This window comes from Haliaeetus albicilla, chromosome 5 (genome assembly GCF_947461875.1).
Source record: "Haliaeetus albicilla chromosome 5, bHalAlb1.1, whole genome shotgun sequence".
Lineage (NCBI taxonomy): Eukaryota > Metazoa > Chordata > Aves > Accipitriformes > Accipitridae > Haliaeetus > Haliaeetus albicilla.
In genome coordinates, this window is record NC_091487.1 from 18508042 (window position 1) to 18527916 (window position 19875).

Sequence of the window (19875 nt, forward strand, 5' to 3'; positions counted from 1 at the left end):
GGGGGACTGCGCGGATTGGCTGCAGCGGCTCGTCGAGGAAGGGAAGGTTTGATTGGCTGGAGAGGTCACGTGAGGCGGAGGCTGCTGCCGTTGACAATAAACATGGAGTCAATCTTCCACGAGCGGGTGAGTGAGGAGTTGGGGGGGGTGTTCCGCTCCTGGCGGAGGCCGGCCGGGATAGAGGGGGTTGCGCCGTCGGATGGGCCGTCCAGGCTGGGGCTGCTTTCTCTGAGGAGCTGCTCGGGGCGGCGGCCGGGTCTCCCGTCCCTGCGCTGGCCCCGAGGCAGCCCCCGGTCCCCACGCGGTACGCTTGGCCTGTGCCCTGCCCGCCTCGGCATCCTTCCGGTGGCGGGATGAGGCAGCGGCAAGGTTTCCTCTGTCTCCGGGGAGAGCTGGGGCCCGCTCGCGCGGCGATGCCGGTGCCCGTGGCCCGGCCCAGCTCGGCTCTGCGAGGCCTGCCGGCTCTGCGGGGAAAGGAGACGTTGTTACTGGAGATCAGAGAGGGTCAGGGCTGAGCCTCGGCGTTTCCCCTCGCGCCGTGACCGCTCTTCTTGGGACTTTAGAAACAGACCTCAAATATGGGAAGGTGCGGGCTCCAGCTGCTCGTGTTTCTTGAGAGAGATCTCGCACGGCTGAGAAACGACCATGAAGATGAGCAGCGGCAGGCAGGGCTGTTTCTGTACTCTCAGACACATCTCTTCACTAGTCTGGCTTGGTTGGGGCTGTGGAAGGAGCAGGGAAAGGGGGAGCTGTGAAGGAAATCCTAATTCATGTACTGTGCTTCTCTGTGCCGAACAGCGTTTCCTGTTTTGGAGGACAAACGCTTCTGTGAATTGCTGTGGTTTATCCATGTTCCCAAATATGAGCTATTTATGCTTTAATGCTATTCAAATATAATTGTCTTTTTCATGTACTTTGCCAATGTCTCTGCAGCTTTATTGTGTTAAGATTAACATTGGCTTTTATACACTGTTCTCATGCGTAATGGTTGGTTTACTTAGCAAATAAAGCAAGACAGCTGTATAACTTCCAAAAAAACCCCCAAAATCCCTGTTCTAAATCCATAGAACCTGAGGAGTGTTCTTGCAAACTAGATTTGGGTTGCAAAACTTCAGAGGATGAGTGTTGGATTTCAGCCATTATGGCCTCTGCTACAGTGACCTTGAGTTCCAGACTAGATTTGAAAATGAGTTCAAAACAAGTGTACCCTTCTCTTATCTGGCCTGGCCTATCACATAATGAAATGATAACTTTTTTATGATGAAGTTGGTTTCTAGTTTAATAACAAAACTGCTGTAATTTAAGTGACAGAGCATAATACATTCCAAGTTATGAGCTGATGGTAATTTGTAGTTGCTACAGGTTTTGGGGGAAGGAAAGGTACAGTCTTGGGTGTCTCACATGTGAAACATAACTGCTCCCTGGTAAGTTAGTTACAAAGTTACACTTGAATGCCTGTTTTAAATTGGAGTATCAAATATTTTTATATCATTATTATTCTAGGGAAAATTTAACTGAAAGTCTGCCTTTTTTTCTTAAGGGTTCCCCCCCCACCAAGTGCACTATCTTAGTTCCTGTCAAAATATTTAAAGTGCTGCATGTACACGCACACCCCCTGCTTGAATCTGCGCACCTCAGATGTTCCAATAAAAAGGCATGAAAAACATAGTGTTTATAAAGGAAACTTAACAAGACAAAAGATCTAAGCAATGTGGCATTTTTAACAGGGGAATGACAATTGCAGAAAGTAGGACATAGGGGTGGGGCTTAAGGAGCCCCTATCTTAGAAGTTGGTCCATTCTTTGATAAGGTACCAGTGCTTGAAAACACTGAAAGCAGGGCATTAGTTTATATCATGATAGGTTTCAGTGAGGGGATTTCAGATTATGTAAAGATGCAGTATTCTCTGCAAAAAAAAGACTGAAGTTAATGTCAGTTAAAACCTGTAAGATCAGTTTTCTCTTCTGTACTTTGCACTTAGTACATACAAATTTTCCATATGAAAATTAAAGTTTATTACTTTAAGGTAAAACTGTACAAATACAGAAAGGTCCTTTTAGTGAAACTAAGATATAAGCCTGTAATACAACTCATTTTCAAAGGTATTTTAATACATCTCTGTTTCTAATTCAGTTTCATATAATTCTGGTGGAGAAACCTGTGATTCTTAAGCAGGTTCTTCTGTTACAGCTTTATCATATGACCAGCAGCAGGCATGTGGTCCCAAAGGGACAGGAGCTGGTGTTTAGTCTTGAGTTTCTTGTTGTGGGAAGGACATGAGCTGGAGGAGGTTTCTGGATTCTGTTGAACCCTAGCTGTAAAGCCAGTCTAGCTTTAATAACTCATTGCTCAATTGAGTGATGAAGCCCTAGGAAGATTCTGTAATCTGGGGTAAAGGGAATTTTTTAGGTTCCTGCTGTAAGGGAGATCATGGCAGACTTGTGCATATGATTTGTATGAGGCTTCCATGGAAGTTTAAAGAATATTCTTCCAAGGCATGCTCTTGTATTCTTGGTTTCTGTGGGTTTGGTGTGAGTGAGGGGTGTTTTTTATTTTTGTTGAGGGGTTTTAGTTTTGTTTTTAATAGAGTGCATGCACATTAGAGTTCTTGTTGTAAATAAAAATGAGGACTGTTTAAAACAAAAGAGAAAAGCAGGATTTTGAAACTGATGTTAATCTTATCTTGCACTTGTTTTTTAATTTGTAATAAAAGGTTGGTTTCTTTTCATGGGCAACTGTGATTTGGTTTGGTTTTGTTTTTTTAAGAAGGCAGTATTTATCTGCACTTATGAAAATGATGGAGCGTGATATGTAGCACAAATTAACAAATATCTGATCTGAATGAATACAAAATCATGACTGACACTTCTAATTTACTCATTTTTAATTCAGGTTGACAGTCTAAAAATGTTATATTACAGTTCTGTTATCTCCTATGTGCTGGATATGTAACAAAGTATCTGAAGTGTTTTCCATTTAAATGGTTTATCAACAAAAAAAATATTTTTGTTGTTTAATATGCTGAATTTAATTTTTTTCTTGTCACCTCATCATTGTCACCAAGATTTTAGAACCAGTACTATTAGCTTCTTTTATCTAGTTATAAATTTCATGTGGAAAATGAGCTTTGTCGCTCGTCCAGCTCCTAATTACTTTCTCGGCAATAAACAAATTGGTTATAACCCGAACTGGGTGAGTAACCTGAAATGAAGGAAATAAATTCTGTAGATGTATACTTTTAAATCTCTCCAAAGTCCTAATAGTCTGCTTTTCTTTAGCCACATGTGGAGAGCAGATTGCCAATAGTCATATCTGGCAGGGAAGAAATTTAAAAAAGAACGAGAGCATCTGTTGCAGAAAACATTTGTTACTGGGAAGTAGATATCTAAACCGTTTCATTTTTATGTGGTAGAGATTTGGAAGAGGACAGAATCCATTGTCTTGATGGTTGCTGAGTCCTTGTGGGATTTGGTCAGGCCATTGGCAATTTTTACAGTCTTTTCAAAAATAACATTGTTACATGAAATTTAATTCCTCTGAGAAAATAAAGTAGTATGTGTGTTGGTTTTTTTCCCATCAAATTGATGGGAGGGTTGTATTCTGTAGCTTGCAGTTTAATACATCTGAAGAATACATGGCATTCTGGGTGAGTGGGGAGGGCAGGAAGTTTGCGAGGACGGAATGTTGAGTCATTTTACAGAGTAAAACATTAACGTGTTTTTTTGTTGTCTTTGGTATTTTTTTCTCTTCCAATGTTAGCAAGAAGGCTCATTGTGTGCTCAGCACTGTCTGAATAATTTGCTACAAGGGGAATATTTCAGTCCTGTTGAGCTATCCTCTATTGCACAGCAGTTGGATGAGGAAGAAAGAATGAGAATGGCAGAGGGAGGAGTGTCTAGTGAAGAATATAGAACATTTTTACAGGTAAAATCATCTTAATTTGGGGCTTGATATTTGCCTGAAATCTGATATTGTGTAGCACATATTCTTGCATAGATAGAGAAGGTTAATTTTCTAGTGCTAAAACTTCTTAAATTTATACATCTTGTCATTCACGCATCTTAAATTAGGCATTTTCAAATGTTACTAGTACAGCTTTACAATGACTCTAGAAAAAGCTATGTTATCTTCATTTTACAGGTAGGAAGGTCAGGCGTGGCAAGAAGGAGGATCAGCGATTTGCCTATTGTTTTTGTAAGCCAGTGGCAGAGATAGGAACAGGAGTTCCCATGCCTGTCTGTTCTTTAAGTGCTGGGCATTTCTAATTTAAAGGTTTGAGGTTTTAATTAATAAGCTTATTTGGGCATTGTAATCAGCCTTACAGACTAGGACATATTGAGTTGTTGCTTGAAGTATGTGCAGTTATATTTATTTTCAAAACTGAATTATTTCTGACCTTTTTTATGCTTACACCATTTTCCCATTTTCTCCCTCCCAACCTCACACTGAGCAGCAGCCTTCTGTAAATATGGATGACAGTGGATTCTTCTCAATTCAAGTAAGCATGGCTTTATACTGCCAGAATTTTTTATTTATGCGACATAGGTTCTCTCATATAATTTAAATGGCGTCAAGCCTTTTCATCTAGTTTCCAGTTTATAGGCTAAATGGGATTAAGTGCCGGACTTCTAAATCTTCAGAGTGTTTTCCGCTAAGAGCAGTGACTTGCAGTTCTTCAGTTCATGGGCCCTTAAACACATAGTAGAAGCATTGACTCTTGAAATGTGAAATGACACCTGCTGGCAATAAGTTTGATTTCTAAGTTTCTTCTTATGGGCATTTCAGGTGTAGACCTTGGCTCCCATAGACTACAGGTGAAAAAGCAGATTTGAGATTGTTTTCTCTAATTATAGACTGTAAAGCCCTTGGCAATGGTTACAGGGTGATCTGTAGAATGGAAAAAGCTGCAATATCTGCATTCCAGTTTTTACAACACACCTCAGACACTTTAGAGCTGGTTTTTTTCTTTTCTTTTTTTTTTTTTAAGGACCATAACAGAAAAGTAATTAATAATAAATACTTAAACCAGAACAACAACAAAAAAAGGTATATAACACTGAATTGGGGCTTGTGTCTAGCACTAGAGCTGTAAGCAATGCTTTGTACCTTTGGCTGTCTCCTGAGCTTTCAGAGGTGCTTGTCAATCTTCCAGAATCCCTTGAGAGCTTCTCTTCTTTATGGCAGGACAGGGCTGTTTTTCTATTTGGTGAAAAACCATTAGCAGTTTGGCATTTCTTGTATTCTTGATTGTGCTGCTTCAGTATTGAAGCTGAAAAATAATGCTGCCTCATATTCTACTTTTTTTCTCCTGTCATTGCTTTGCTGACTTGCTACATAGTTGGCTCACTGAAAGGAAGATGAATTGTTAATTTAAAATTTCCTACAGCATTATTTAAGATAGCTTTAAACAGTTATTGTAAAAGTTTGTGCTAATGTACCTGACTGATCCGGTGACAATCCAGTGGTGCAAAATTTCCAATAGTTCCTGTGGGGAAGGATGACATTGTATTGGGGGGGGAGGGAGGGCAGAGTGGTACTTTGAGAGCAGAGATGACAACTTGTGAAGTGTCTGTGGGAGGTGAAGTTACAGCTTTGTCTGGGGGAGTAAGACTATTAACACATCTTGGTTAAATCCTAGTTTTGTTACTTCCCCCTAGATACAGTAATGTGTGTTATGTTTGCATGTAGATTCATGACAGTTGCGTTTTGCATAATGTAATTGCTAGGTTTGCTAGCAATGTTTTGAAATCTAAGGTTTATTAAAACAGTGTAATTGTTTATAGCAGCTAAGATGGTTGCATTACTTAAATTTAGATTTGACTGGTTTGACTCATGAAAAGCGCTATTTTTTTGACAGGTTATAAGCAATGCTTTGAAAGTTTGGGGTTTAGAACTAATCCTCTTCAACAGCCCAGAGTATCAGAGGCTTGGGATCGACCCTATGTAAGACAACTTTTTCTTAGCACCCTGCTTTCATTTTACAGAAAAATAATACTCTTAATCTATGATTTAAATCTTTCTTTAAAATTACTGTTTCAAGCTCTGTTGCATTCTGATGTTTTTATTATCCCCTCTGTCTTTAATTTTTTCCTTTTGGGGGTGTGTGTGAGCATCTGTCCTCTGTGCCTTCATGATATCTCAGTATCTGTGGCATCACAGGTATATGGAGATTTCAGTAATGTTGACAACTTCCTAAATGTTATTAAAGCACTATGAGTATGCTGTAACATCAACAGTTGTATTACTGAAATTTTAATATATAAGTTTAAATTAGTGGTAGCAAAGAACTTAAACATTAATATGCACTCCAATATTAGAGTATTTAATTTTATCTATACCTTTTGTTTTTCTTTTTACAGAAATGAAAAATCATTTATTTGTAATTATAAGGAACACTGGTTTACAGTTCGAAAGTTAGGAAAACAGGTGACATTGTCTTTTTTTATTTAAAAATTGACTTCAGAATGGGGGTGGAAAAGTGGTTGCGAGTAAACCATGTGTTGGCCTTTTGCAAGCTTTTGCTGCAGTTTGCTTTAATAGTATCCCATATTAAAAAAAAAAAAAAAAAGTAAATGTTTGTTATATCACAAAAATGCCAGGCAGCTTTTTGTGAATGTTAGCCTGGGGAAAGACCCTAGGATGAATCCCATCAAAGTGAGCCTATCCTCTAGGAAGCTGCAGCTCTGGTAGAGTCTGTGTGATGTCTTAAGGTCTTTTCTTTCTTTTCTGCATGAAAAATAGCAGAAAAATTGGACGGGGGTAGTCCTAGACAAGGATTAGGATCCCTATGGAATGCAAACTTATTTTAATGCACTAAGTTATTGACATTGTAAAAATAATTTTGCTTGTTTAAATGGACAGTAGGTGTAAGAAAAAGTTCAAATTTCAAATGTAATAATATTCATGATTGCAAGTATTTAACATAAGGTTGGGGAAAGTAGAATCACAACTTTGCACTACTTTAGAAAACTTTCTGAAACAGTTGTATTATAAGCAGGAAATATTAAAGGTAAGGGATGGCCATACAAGTATATGGTACATACATAATAACGCAAGTCACATCCATGTCCCTTGTAACACCAATGCAGTGTTTTATTTCAGTAGCCAATCATTGTTCTGGATCATACTGCATAAGCTTTTATACAATATAAGCTGGTTTCATGTTGGGCAATATAAGCTGGTTTCATGTTGGGTTTTGTGTCATAGAAAATGTTCATGAAATAAGCTTTTAGATTCTACAATAGTAGACAGGAGTCTCTTTACCCATTTGGTTCATTTTGCAAGTGGTGTCTACCTATGTTGTCATCTAGACTAAAAAAAACCACAACAAAACCCCTGAAATTAAACATTTCACCTGTGAGTTAACAAATTAAACTCTGCTGTTCTGCTTTAGTTTAAAAGTATGGCTAATGTTTACAAGCAGTTTTTGTATATTTGATATCAAAAAGGCTGAATGGTCTCTTAAAAGTATGGAAATGTTCCTTATATATGCAGCCATGTAGGGTGAGATAGCAACCATCTCCAAAATGTTTTTAAGTTGGAGGAGGGATGTCTTTTGCTTGTACATGTGGTTTGTAACCACTTGAAGACAATACTAGGTGTCTGTTACCTGGAGAGTAATGAGAAAAGACAGACAAAATAGGTTGACTTAGATTTGACCTGCTTCTCTTCTGTTACAGTTAAAGCAAAATTAGTTTACCAACCTTCCTCCTCCATATTCCCTTTAGAAAGTTTGTCTGTAATCTGTCCATTGTATTTGTTTACATAACTTTTTATTCCCCACTCCTACACTGTTGGTCTTCTTACCCTTTCCTAATGGCAAAGGGTGTTTTTGACAAATTGCGTGACTGAATGACAGAATGGTAGATAGCCACTTTCCTGTATTCCAGGTGAATTACAGTATGGGCCTGACTGCAATTGTGTGACTGCATATATGGAAGTTTGGGTAGATAAATGCATTTTTGTGAGAATGGAGGTAGAATTCTCCTTCTGCTATCTGAAATGGTGCTTCCTGGTTAAAATTGGATAATATTGAACAAGTATGGTATAAAAAAGGTTCTTCAGATTGATTGCAATATATATGGTGTTTTAAAGGTAGAATATTTTGTTGTCCACGTTGAATATATTTTCTCTATAGAAGAAATATTATAAATTACTAGTCCTCTTCAGGGAGATCAGAAATGATCTGTGTATATTTATCTCAAGTGTCCCCTATTGTAATATTATGCTGTACTATCAACATATTAAATTTGAGTTCATTTTTCTTAATTTTTAAATTTAAAAATTATCTCAGAAGTAAAAAATACTTTTCAGCATCACCAGCTATTAAAGGCAGAATATTTAATGGAAGTATTTCATGGAAAGAATTCAATGTCTGTTTCCTGTATCTATTAAATTCTTAAGATACAGCGTTAACTTATGAAGGGGTTTGTCCTTCATTAGTCTCTGAACAGATTTAAAACTAGGATTAAGTAGAATTTTGGAATTATGTCTGAAATAATTCTTCTACCCTTATATTTTGATTTATCTGTTTTAATCTGTTCGTCTGGTACCAGTGTTCAGTAATGGGAGAGAGCATGCAGTAATTTCCCCACTTCGGATCTCCTGTTAGCTGAAGAGTATTTGAAGGGTAACCTTTAGCAGTATAGGTATTGTGCTTCAAAAGACTTTTAATTTGATAATTTATTTACTAGATTTATTCGGATATTCCATCATAGAAAATGACCACAATGTACAGAAATGGATTACCAAGTAATCTTTATGCTAATTTGTTCTCTCAACCCTTTTTTTTCTTAATTACAGTGGTTTAACTTGAACTCTCTCTTGATGGGTCCAGAACTAATATCAGATACATATCTTGCACTTTTCTTGGCTCAATTACAACAGGAAGGTAATAGTAACTTGCAGATGTTAAATCTCATTAATTAAAAGTAGGTAATAATCATTATTTATTAGATCTTTATGTATTCACTTAACTACCCTTAGTTTTGTGATTGAAATAGTGAAATAACCCAAGTCCTTATAATGAAAGGTAGAGCCTTACACTGTAATAAATTGCACATCATTGTGTTCCATATAGCGTGCATTTTAGAGTGTTTATGCATGCAGCTTAACACTGTAGACTTACAATTTATTTTTCTCAGGTTATTCCATATTTGTAGTAAAAGGTGACCTGCCAGACTGCGAGGCTGATCAGCTATTGCAGATGATTCGGGTACAGCAGATGCAGCGACCAAAACTAATTGGAGAAGAGACAGCACAGTCAAGAGATCAGAGGTAAGGTAAATAGATTTCATTTTAACAGTGTTCCATATGATTGGTTTCCATGATTAATGCCTATGTGGAGACAACCCTCTTAAGAAGTAATTAGAAGTACCTTTAGTGCAATATGCTTACTATTGTTGCACACAGTAAAAGCAAGTTGGTAGAATACAGATGGTGTATTTTTAAGTGGGCAAAAACTACCTTAATAAGGATTCAATCTTTCCATGTGTGTAAGTGTTGTATAGTGCAGATTTTTAACTTCATGATTACAAGAGTTTTCCAATTATAGTAAAACGGGTTAGCAAATCTTACCAAACTGTGGTTAATAGTGATCAATCTATAGTTCAGACTGGCTTGTGCATTCTGTCGTAAGTAGAAAAGAACGAGAAACCCGTATCTGAATTGTACATCATATAAATCATACAGCATTTCCTTTTGGAATAATTTCACTGTAAATATTGTGGTGCTCTGTTGTGATGCATACTGCTAATATAAAACATCCTTGAAAGCGTATGAAGTACTACTACTGCAATAATTTTATCACATTTTCATAGTGAATAAATTGCATATTGATAAAAAGGCTTAAGGCTTTTCAGAGGAATTAATTATTGTTTCTTCCACTTTGTGAAGGTAAACTGTGTTGTAAATTGATCGAATAAAAACAAACTACTTGGCAGTAACATGGGAAGCATGTATAGTTTACAGAGAATCTGTTGCTCTAGTGTGGTCATCAAAGCTTCCTAAGAAGGAGACCACATGCACTATGTTCTTCTGGTGTAACTGTTTAAATAGCAATAGGTTTGAATAACATGTATTACTGCTTTTTGTAGGCTTCTTATTTTTGAAGTTTTTCCTACAGAACAGATTCTTGTCAATATGTGCAGTGCATGGGTTTACAGTTGCAGTATTTTCATTTTTGTAGGCCTTTTGTGTTTTTTTCATGTAGAAATGAAAATATTTGTTTATATAGCAGATTTTCACAATAGAAATGTTTCTTTCCAAAGTCAGGAAAAAAGTAGAGTTAAATCAGCAGAAAATACTTACTTTAAATCTCACAGTAAAAGTTAATGTAATTTCTGTCTGAATTCTGCCATAAATATATCAATTTCACAGGCTTCCCAGAAGCGATGTGGACCAAGCAATAGAAGTCAACCATCCTTTTGATGGAACAGGCATGTTAGATGAAGATGAAGAGAATTTTCAGAGAGCCCTGGCTCTAAGTAGGCAGGAAATTGATATGGAAGATGAAGAAGCTGATCTTCGCAGAGCCATTCAACTCAGCATGCAAGGTGCAGTACTCATCTAAATTTCTCTTACAGTGTTCATGTTGCTTATGCTTTAGGCAGCTACTGAAACCAGTTTCAGTCAGCCACTTTATCCAGCATGTGTCAAGCTCTCTGAAAAGACTGGCTTTGAGGCATGGAAGGACAATCCAGAATTTCCTGTAGCTATCTCCTTTCTGCTTTTTGAAAAGCTGTAACTTTCATGCTCACGTTGATCATTAGGAAGCAAGAACAAATTGGCAAAGGGTGGCAGGAGGGAAGGGCAACAGTCCTAAGGTGAGGAGGAGAGATAGTATCAAGTGAAGTTAGCCTAGGTGCTTATTTCTCCAACAAGTTAGTCTCTTTCTCTGAAGTTTGAGGACATTTCCTTAAGCTATCTTTCATTTACTAACTTCATTTTACTGTAATTAGTAGGATATGGCATGTTCTGGTTTTAGGTAGTCGTCGAAGTGAGTTGTTGGACTCATTACCACAGAGTGTTCCTCAGTTGCCTCACACCAGTCAGACAGACTCCCTTTCTTCAGAAGAACTGCGAAGGAGAAGACAAGCATATTTTGAAAAGTAAAGTAGTTAATAGAAAACTGCACGTGGAAGTACATGTTGTATTTTTCAGTGCTTTTGGGGTGTGGATGGGTTTCTGACTGAGGTCTAGCTTAACTTTTTTCTCTTAACATGTTTTCTTAACAGTACCGGAATTTTGCTATTCCCAGGTGGTTCCTACGAAGAATAGAAACCTGTAAATAAGAGGGGATCTGTTAGTAATGCAACATCAGTCTTGTGAAGAAGGAAAACATACATGTTATAGAAGTATTTTAAATGAAATCCTGTAAATTTCTGTAATTACCTTCCTGAAGAAAAGTATTCTTTCTCTAAGACTTTGCTTCTGGTAATGAAGCCTCTGATGTGCATCACATGAAAGCGTTCTAGATGATATTTTATGTTGCTGTTTTGGAGTACCTTCTTAACACATAGTTGGGGTATTGTTGTAGCTTTTCCTTATCTCTGTCTCCTAGTGATGGAGGAAATAAAGACCAGGGAAAAATGCTATGGATGGGAGGAGTTAGACTTTGCATGAGAGGATAAGAACACAGACCATCCGAATTCTGGGAAAATAGTGATGTGGCTTGGAGTGTAATGTTGGGAGGATAGGTGTCTGAAGGTTAGGAAGGTGAAATAATTGAAGACAATTTAGGTGCAGGGGTGTTATTGTACCAAACAGCTGACTCTTGGCCTTCCTTACAATGACATAGACTTGATACAGGTCTCATATTGATGTTAATCTTACTCTTTTATAAATTTATAACACTTTCAGGCAGCAACAACAGCTACAGCAGCAAGATCGGACCCTGAACCTACATGATAAGCCAACTCTAAGCTCAAGCACTCCAGAAGCTGACCCAGGTATTGTTTCTTAAACTTATTTCCAACACTGAAATATTTATGTCTTTTTCACCTTTGTATTGTGCTCTGTTTCTTAACTTCCCTTGTCTGCCTACTTCCTTGCTCCAGCAGCTATTCGAACTGTGTCACAGCCATTACTCGTTTTGGCAGTGAAGGAAATGTTCACTTTCTTGAAAAGCCTGTTCTGCTTTGAATGTCAATAAGCTGTTGCAAAGTGAAGAGCGTTACTATTAGACTATTTGAGTTCTGGCTTTGCTTTTTGTTATTGTTTTTGGCTTTAGCATTACAAATTGTAATCTTTGATGGGATTTGTGCCAACAATTTGTTTTCTAAATGACTTTTAAAGTTGCATGACAATGTAGTAAACTTGAGTAATATCTGACAAAATAACTGGAACCCGTTTTCAGCAGAACATAAGTATGTAGGCCTCACCAGTATTAGGTATTGGTGATCCAAAATTAATGTGTATTACTTGTTACAAACTGACTTGTGGATGGAAAACTAAGTGCCTAATGTTTAATGACTTTAAAAAAAAACAAAAACAATTTTGGGGGTGGGGTGGAAACAGGTGGATGTGGACAAAAGGAACAACGAAAGCATTTAACTACAGTTGAGAACTAGCTCTGTGCACTTATTATAATTTACATGCATTTATTTTCTTTAGGAGGTGATATGAGTGAAGAAGACATGCTTCAAGCAGCCATGAATATGTCTCTGGAATCTGTTAGAAACCACTTGAATACAGAAGAGGAGAAATGATGTAACTTTTTTTTTTCCCCCCTCTCATTGGCAAAACACTAAGTCTCCATTATAATTTTACTGTGTGGATGTTGCACAAGCAGGGTTCATTTCAGAGTTCTGGAAGCAGGAATGAAAGGTGGTCTGGAGGTCAGTTTAGAGGGAATCTGCAAAAACAGAAAAGATTGCACTAATTTAGAAAACTGTAGCACTCCTACTACAGAACATCTGTTCACAGAGTAGCTTTATTAAAATTGCTTAAACTATTCACATGAACAAAGTTAGACACGCGTAGCAGCTGTAACTTGCATTTTAAAAGCAAGTTTACGTTGTTTTGAAGAATATAGAATATACAAAACGTGCCAAAACCCAGCATCAACTGATTTCCTTCAGTACTAATGGAAAAATAGATACAAGTAATAAGTTGTGCTCACAAATGACTAAGTTTTTGTAAGAAATCACTTCAAATGGGAAAAAGAATTAAATTCTGTTTATCTTAGATAATATATTTTGTGATTGTTTATTCTGAATGACTTAATGTCAACTTTTCAATCCTGCTGTCCACTTTTGAAATGACCCATTCTGCAGGAGAAACATGAATCCATAAATTTCTTACTTTGCAACTCAAGAGAAAATCTTCAGGGTATTGTTGATTATGATGTTACTTCTGTATCTTTCAGTGACTTCTGACCTTCTAATACTTTCTGATTTTACTTCCAGTTCCAACTGTATGTTTTATTTTCTTCAGTCGCAACTAAAATTTTCAGATCCATGTTTAAAGTAGGATTTTTGCGTTGCCTTATTGTCATTTGGCAGGTAACTTGCCTTCTTTGGTTTGTTTTTTTAATTTGTTTTTGCTTTCTTATGGTCTTTCTAGTTATGCCACTATCTACTATAAAAGTAGTGTAGAATTAGTTGGGTTAAAGAGGTTTTCTTTTCTACCTCTTCTGGAGTCTTTTTTCCTCTTCAAGCTCAACCCTTCATTCTGGCCTTCCAGTATGAAAGAGCTGTAACTGAGTCTAGGAGAAAGGAGGAGGGGATTTAGGTGCCATAAAGTCAGTGCCACACCCATAAGGTGCATTCCTGCAGTCTGAAATGACCCCTGTGCAAGTAGCTCTTTTAAGAATGAATATTTATGTTTGTGTGGATGTTCTTTCTGAAATGCTTTTTATGAGTGTCTGTCAGAATGTTGCAGCTTTTCCAGGAATGGCCTTTTATTCACGCACCTTACGATTTTTTATCATGCTGTTTCTGATCCTGAGAAAAATTGGGGAGCAAAGTATGTGAGATAGCTTATGCTATTGGTTGTAAGACATTTGCTTTGGTATCCAGGATGAATGTGTAACAGGGTGACCAAACCTGACTTTCAGCTTCAGTGCAACAATTGAGAGATGTTTCATTTTCCTAAATGGTGCTTGAAATACAAATTCTGTTTACATATAAATTATATGGAAATATGTTGTAGATAGAGTATGTAAGCTGTAGTCCACTTAATGCATTAACAGTTAGCACAGGCATTCTAAGGATCTTTTGAAGAGAACCCCAAATTTCTTTATCAAAATATTCTAAAGTTATATCATTGCACAATAGTAACATTTAATTAAAATTAGTGTGAAATGAATGGTAGCTAGATGGAAATACACATTCAGCATCAAGTAGTACTGTACACGAAAGGGCTCTTACCTCTCAGTAAAGATTTGTTTACAGCAATGGTTTCTTGATAGCTTAGGATATTATTATATTATACATAATTGGGCTAAATTCTGTTTCCCTTACCTGTGTGCTGAATTTCCACCAGAACTACTGGTATGTGTAAGACAATGTGGATTTTGACATGAGACAGCACTACTTTTTAAAACCTGATTTTAAATTTTGTCTTTTTTAAATAATTCTGTCACGCATATTAATTATAATATCTGTAATGTCTCAAATTAATACAGCTAAACAATGGCTTTAAAAGTCTGTGTGTGCGTATGCCATTTTGAAATACTATATTTTTCAGGATGTAAACTTCTGCTTTCAGTTTAAAATTTATATGAAACTGAAGACAGGAAAGGAATCTCTAAAGCACTGAATTATTTCTTTGCTCATCTATAAGTTATCCACAGCTTTAATTTCCCTTCTTTTGTTGTGCCATAAACTGATTCTGAAATAAGACTCTGAATTTTATAAATAGCTATAGGCTGGCAATTTGATACCAGTACTTGGAACTTGGACATTTTATCCTCTATTATAAGAATATAATAAGAATGTATTATTTTCTATAGCTATATAGTGTAGCAGCCCTATATTAAAGAAAAAAAAAAATCTAAGCCCCTTGAATTACATTAACTGTAACCTGTGACAATTACATGTTTTTATAATCACTAAAGCACGGAGGTTTGCATTTGAACTTTCATGTCACTTTGTAAGTTACTTCATCACCCAAGTGTTTTATTATGTAAGGAATATAAAGTAACAGTGCCTGAAAAGCACAACTGTGTCAATCATTACAGGGCTAACCATATTCCATTCTGTGTAGAAACATTGTCACTCTACAAATACCAGTTTGAATTTCAGAAGAATGTCAAGTTTAATGAAGAAGGTGTATCTGCCTAGTCAAGCAGTTAAGAGGTAGCAATTTAAGCTACGTATGTTAATTGCACCAAAGGAAAAGACTAATTGACGACAGTACATATTTTATAACCCAGACCTAAAGTTCAAAATGTGTGGACCTGCCAAGAAGCTGTCAATAAAAAGCTGATCTCATTTTTTGGTGTGCATTCTTTCAGTGATAAACAGTTCTCAATGTGGCTGAACTATGCTCATAAAGTGTTTACTAATTTAGAGCCTATTCCTAGTGTTACCTATTCTGTCAAGTTGAAAGGTTTTTTTCCCATGTTGTAGCTTTAGGCCGAAGTCCACTGTAAAGGAGCAGAAATTGATTTTTAATTTTTTTTTTTTATTGCAGTATGATACTTGAGGGAATTTCAGATTTCATTCATCCAACAGGTGTTTACTGTCTTCCTTACAGTGAACAGTCCATGTGACATAACTTGTGTTTTTCTCCCTATAGAAGTCAAAGGAGCGGGGGGAATGACTGATAGATTAAATATCTTCCAAAATGAGTTCTCTAAGTATAATTCTGTAAACTGCTTTCATGGTCTTGTAAGGAGGGTAGGAGGAAAAAGTGTTGCAATGCAGTCATGCTTGAATGCAGTTCTTGTTAGGCACAGCAGGTATAAATGTGAGCTATTTAAATGCTGACATTTTTCTGGGCTTGAAACTAATCTGATACAATACTGGCCTACTCTCCAATGTTTGGGCTCCTTGTGCCCTTCAAACAACTTCAGCAAGTTTAAATGTAATTTTCAGCTAGGGTACTCTTACTGTTTTTCATACTTAATTACTTTGCAGACTACTTAAAAATAACCAATACAAAGTTAAATCTCTGATGTGTTTTAATGTTGGACTATTGCTTCTATTATAAATCTATAAAATGGTGGGGAGTTTAAAATGCCTTCAGCACATGTCTAGTAAGCAATTCTGTTTCTGTATCTCAGACACATACTGTCATTTGCAAGCTGCTTTGTTTTATTACAAAAGTGACAAATAGGCTTTTAAAAATGAACAAGAACATGTTACAGCTCTAAAATGTCTGAAATTTTCTAGAATTTAGTTATTGTTTCAAATAATGATGAAAACATACAAATGGTGGCCTTTTTACTGAGAAATATTATGGGGAATGGGATTGGAGAACTCTAGAACTCAGACTTACAAAGAAGTATTATTGTACAATTCATGTTATCAGCACATACTTTTAAAGGAATCAAAAAAAGAATCCAGGGAAAAGAAAAACTGAAGTGGAAACTTTTTTTAAGGGCTTAGATATAAAATTATGTTGCTCGCTTGGTAAGCCATTACTGTCTTGCATCAAACGAACTTAATTCCTGGGAACTCTTCGTAGTTACTCACAAATCTTTTTAAACAAACAAACAAACAAAAAACCCCCCTGAAAAGTCTAATGGGTAAACATATCTACGCATTCCCCCCATACACATAATCGGTTGTTCAAGTAAGAACAATACTTAATACATTCGAACTGGTCAGGCCCAAATATTCAATACTTTCGAATTAGTAGCTTCTTTGTGTTGTATCCAGGTTTGCATCTTAAAAGCATGGGCTGTTTTGCAATAAACTTTTTTAACCTGCAGACAGACATTTTGCCTTATTTGCATTTCAGACATGGAGGGAATGCTTTAGTATTTAACCTGCCGTAGTCATCTACTTCCCCAATTACAGTTCTTTAGAATGTTAAAGTACATGTGACTTTTCAACTGCTTTTACCAAATCAAAATGTTTTTATTTTTTTTGTTAAGAAAAGCAAATAATTGTTACTACACTTAGATAACTTTTTTTTTTAACACTCACACCACTCCCCCAGTATAGCCACTGTGTGAATTCAGGAGGGGAAATTTATAAAAGGGTTTGAACAGAAAGGGATGTAATATTTAAATGCCACTCTGCAAACAAAGGAGAAAAACCTTGATATTGTCTTTAAAGCATGCAAGCATTGATAAAATTTTATTTTTTGCTACATGAAACCCCATGTGTACAAAACACTGTAGTGTCAGGATTTTGTAAGGGAGTAATTTTTTTCATCTTTTGTCTAATAGTTGTGTATTTTAGAAATAATTTTCAGTAATAGATTTTTTTTGTCTTGAGACTGCTTTCAGTATCATGTCTTTGGCTCTGGATTCCTATACAATTGTCTCTATTTTGTGTATATAAAGCATATAATACTGAAAAGATTAAAAAAAGGAAAGCTGAAATGCTTTGCCATTGTTTTCACTGGAAAATGGCAGTGCTGTTTGATATTTTGAAAATGCTCTTCAAGTAGGCACAAATATATATGGTTGTATTTGATATCACTTTTTAAAATAAATATTATTATAGCTTCTAATGTTTCTCTCTTGACACAAGTAATTGTATATGTGCTTTCCCTTATGTGGATTGGGCACAGAATCATCAGACATTAAATTCTCAACTTTGGTATCAATAGGCCTTGCACCAGATATTGTGTATATATATTAGCAGTGGAGTAATTTTCTGTTGCTCATAACTGACATTTTGTTGTCTGTGATGTCTTTTCATCTGTTGATATCCCCAGATTCATGTAAAGACGCTCCTGTTAGGAAGAAAGTTGGTGCTGATTATAGTTATGCTACATCTTTGAAAATTGTATGCTAATTTTAAAATAAGCTAATATTTCCTGTTTTGCTACCAGAATATACATTCTTTTTGTGGCACAATGCAGTTTTGTAGCTTAGTCAATCCACAGAGTATACTGGATGGTTTCTGCTTACCTTTTCAGCAGTAGATGAAGCTGGTCAGCTAAATAGTTCCTAGTTTTTCAAAAGTAGTAATTTAAAGAATTGGGGGAAAAAAAGCCCTCTGTGCTACTTTCTTGACTTCTTGCCTCACTTAGCATTATAAAATAAACCACAATAGGAGACAATTTCCCATAAAAATGAATTCATCAAATGGTATTGGAAAAGATGACATCTTTTATCTCCTGTGGACCCATATGATTTTTGTTAAGCTACAGCAGAGGGTATTCTGAGCGTTGTAAACATTTCATATCCATTAAACCCAATGTTTTAAACTAAAATTAACAAAACTGATCAAGAGATGTATGTACATTTCATGCTAATACTTCTTACATTTCTGGTGCCCTTTTTTTTTTTTTTTTTGAGCTAGAAATGGATTTGAAGTGTGTATGATCATTATGGATAATTATAAGGGTGGTAAATATACCATTAAAATTTGGTAATGTATAAACCTGATGGAAAAACTGTTCACTGAAAAGAGGGAAAGCAATATTTATTAGAAAACTGTCAAACCCAACAGCTATTTCAGTTATTTTTAACTTCTAAACTCCTGGACCACATACTGTGCCCAACCTCAGAGTTGCCTCTGAGTGACAGTGGACAGTAAAGCTAAAAAGGCAATCCAGTATTGCAGGCCAGCTACGCAGCCTTCACCAAGGGCTCTGCAAGATACCATTTGGGAAGCAACTAATAGCTGCCTGGTAATGTTTGTCAGCTTTTAACTCTAGAGCATGTGCATTGTGCTTGCTGCATTCTCAGCTCCTCTCTAAAAACGCGAAGATTTCAGCTGTGAAACACTTTCTTCTCAGTTTCATTTTACCATTGATGTGGTGCTTTATTTATTAATTTTTATGTAGTTATTAATTTGAAACGCAATGAGCTAGCTGCCCTGTATTTCATTTCCCGTATTGGCAATTTTTTGTATCAGTATTTTTATTACTGCTGTAATACCGTATTTTTTGTAACAGTGTAGTACTACTTGTGGTCCCTAATAATTTTACATACCTCATTTGATCAGAACTGGAAAGAACTTTGAATCGGACCAGTGCCAGGGTTGTGGCTGGAAATCTACCCAAGCATCCACCACATCTGCATCCACAGCAGAAAGGGGCTAGTGTTTCGGGAACTTGCCCATTTTGTGAAAATACGTACTGGAACACGGTGTGTCTCTATTCCTGTAGCAGTCGGACACGGTGTTTTATTAATGACACATGACCCAAGTACGTGTATTTCACCGGGTTCACGTTAATCACAGGCCCATCTCCGCTCCCGGCTGACGTTGTCCGTGGTGCCGCCGGCCCTGCCCGGCCCCACCCCACCCCACCCCCGGCCCCACCCTGCCCCGCCCCACCCCACCCCCGGCCCCCTTGGCGCCTGCCTCCGCCCGGCTTCGCTGTTCCCCCAACTTCACTACAGCTTCGTGTGCCAGCTTCTCCGTTCCCCCAACTTTACTTTTACACGGACTAAGATTTATACACACACACGCACGAGGCACACCGGCTGGGCCTGCTGACAAGGTGGGCCCAGCGGCAGCAGCTCAAACTCAACCACGTACCCTGGTTGTGGTTTTGTTCCTCTGAAAGCGACCACGTTTCAAAACCGCGCGTCCCCACGGCCCCGGGCTCGCTGCCTGCCGTGGGGAAGCCTGTCAGCTCGCGGGGACGCTGCCTCGGCCTCCGTGCGCCACCCGCCACACACCTCGGCCGCCAGCTAGCGGCCGGCCGCCCGCCCCCGCCGCGGCTCCGCCACTGTCCCGGCATCCTCCGCTGCCTCGTACACGTCATCGCCGCCGCGGGGGCGCTCTAGCCGGCTGCGGCCGC

General features: G+C 37.4%; 1 protein-coding gene and 1 long non-coding RNA gene across 5 annotated transcripts; one reads left to right on the forward strand and one right to left on the reverse strand.

The window, feature by feature from the left end:
* The first annotated feature begins 7 nt into the window (after positions 1 to 7).
* ATXN3 (ataxin 3) lies at positions 8 to 17628 on the forward strand. Of its 3 annotated transcripts, none has more exons than XM_069783614.1 (11): positions 8 to 126; positions 3760 to 3924; positions 4454 to 4498; positions 5858 to 5943; positions 6360 to 6426; positions 8803 to 8890; positions 9144 to 9276; positions 10378 to 10553; positions 10985 to 11108; positions 11860 to 11948; positions 12613 to 17628. In XM_069783614.1, the coding sequence occupies exons 1-11, from the start codon at positions 103 to 105 to the stop codon at positions 12705 to 12707; spliced, it is 1092 nt and encodes a 363-aa protein (XP_069639715.1). In that variant the 5' UTR covers positions 8 to 102; the 3' UTR covers positions 12708 to 17628. The 3 variants fall into 3 exon arrangements, with proteins under 3 accessions (XP_069639715.1, XP_069639716.1, XP_009922169.1); XM_069783615.1 differs by having other exon boundaries at positions 9162 to 9276; XM_009923867.2 differs by lacking the exons at positions 8 to 126; positions 3760 to 3924; positions 4454 to 4498; positions 6360 to 6426 and having other exon boundaries at positions 5911 to 5943.
* On the reverse strand, positions 11092 to 19775 carry LOC138685436 (uncharacterized). 2 transcript variants are annotated; one of them, XR_011324688.1, is made up of 3 exons: positions 19611 to 19775; positions 19061 to 19230; positions 11092 to 11556 (listed from the first exon to the last, which is right to left on the reverse strand). It is a non-coding gene; the product is annotated as an uncharacterized lncRNA (long non-coding RNA). The 2 variants fall into 2 exon arrangements; XR_011324687.1 differs by having other exon boundaries at positions 19061 to 19355; positions 19462 to 19775.
* Positions 19776 to 19875: the final 100 nt, after the last annotated feature.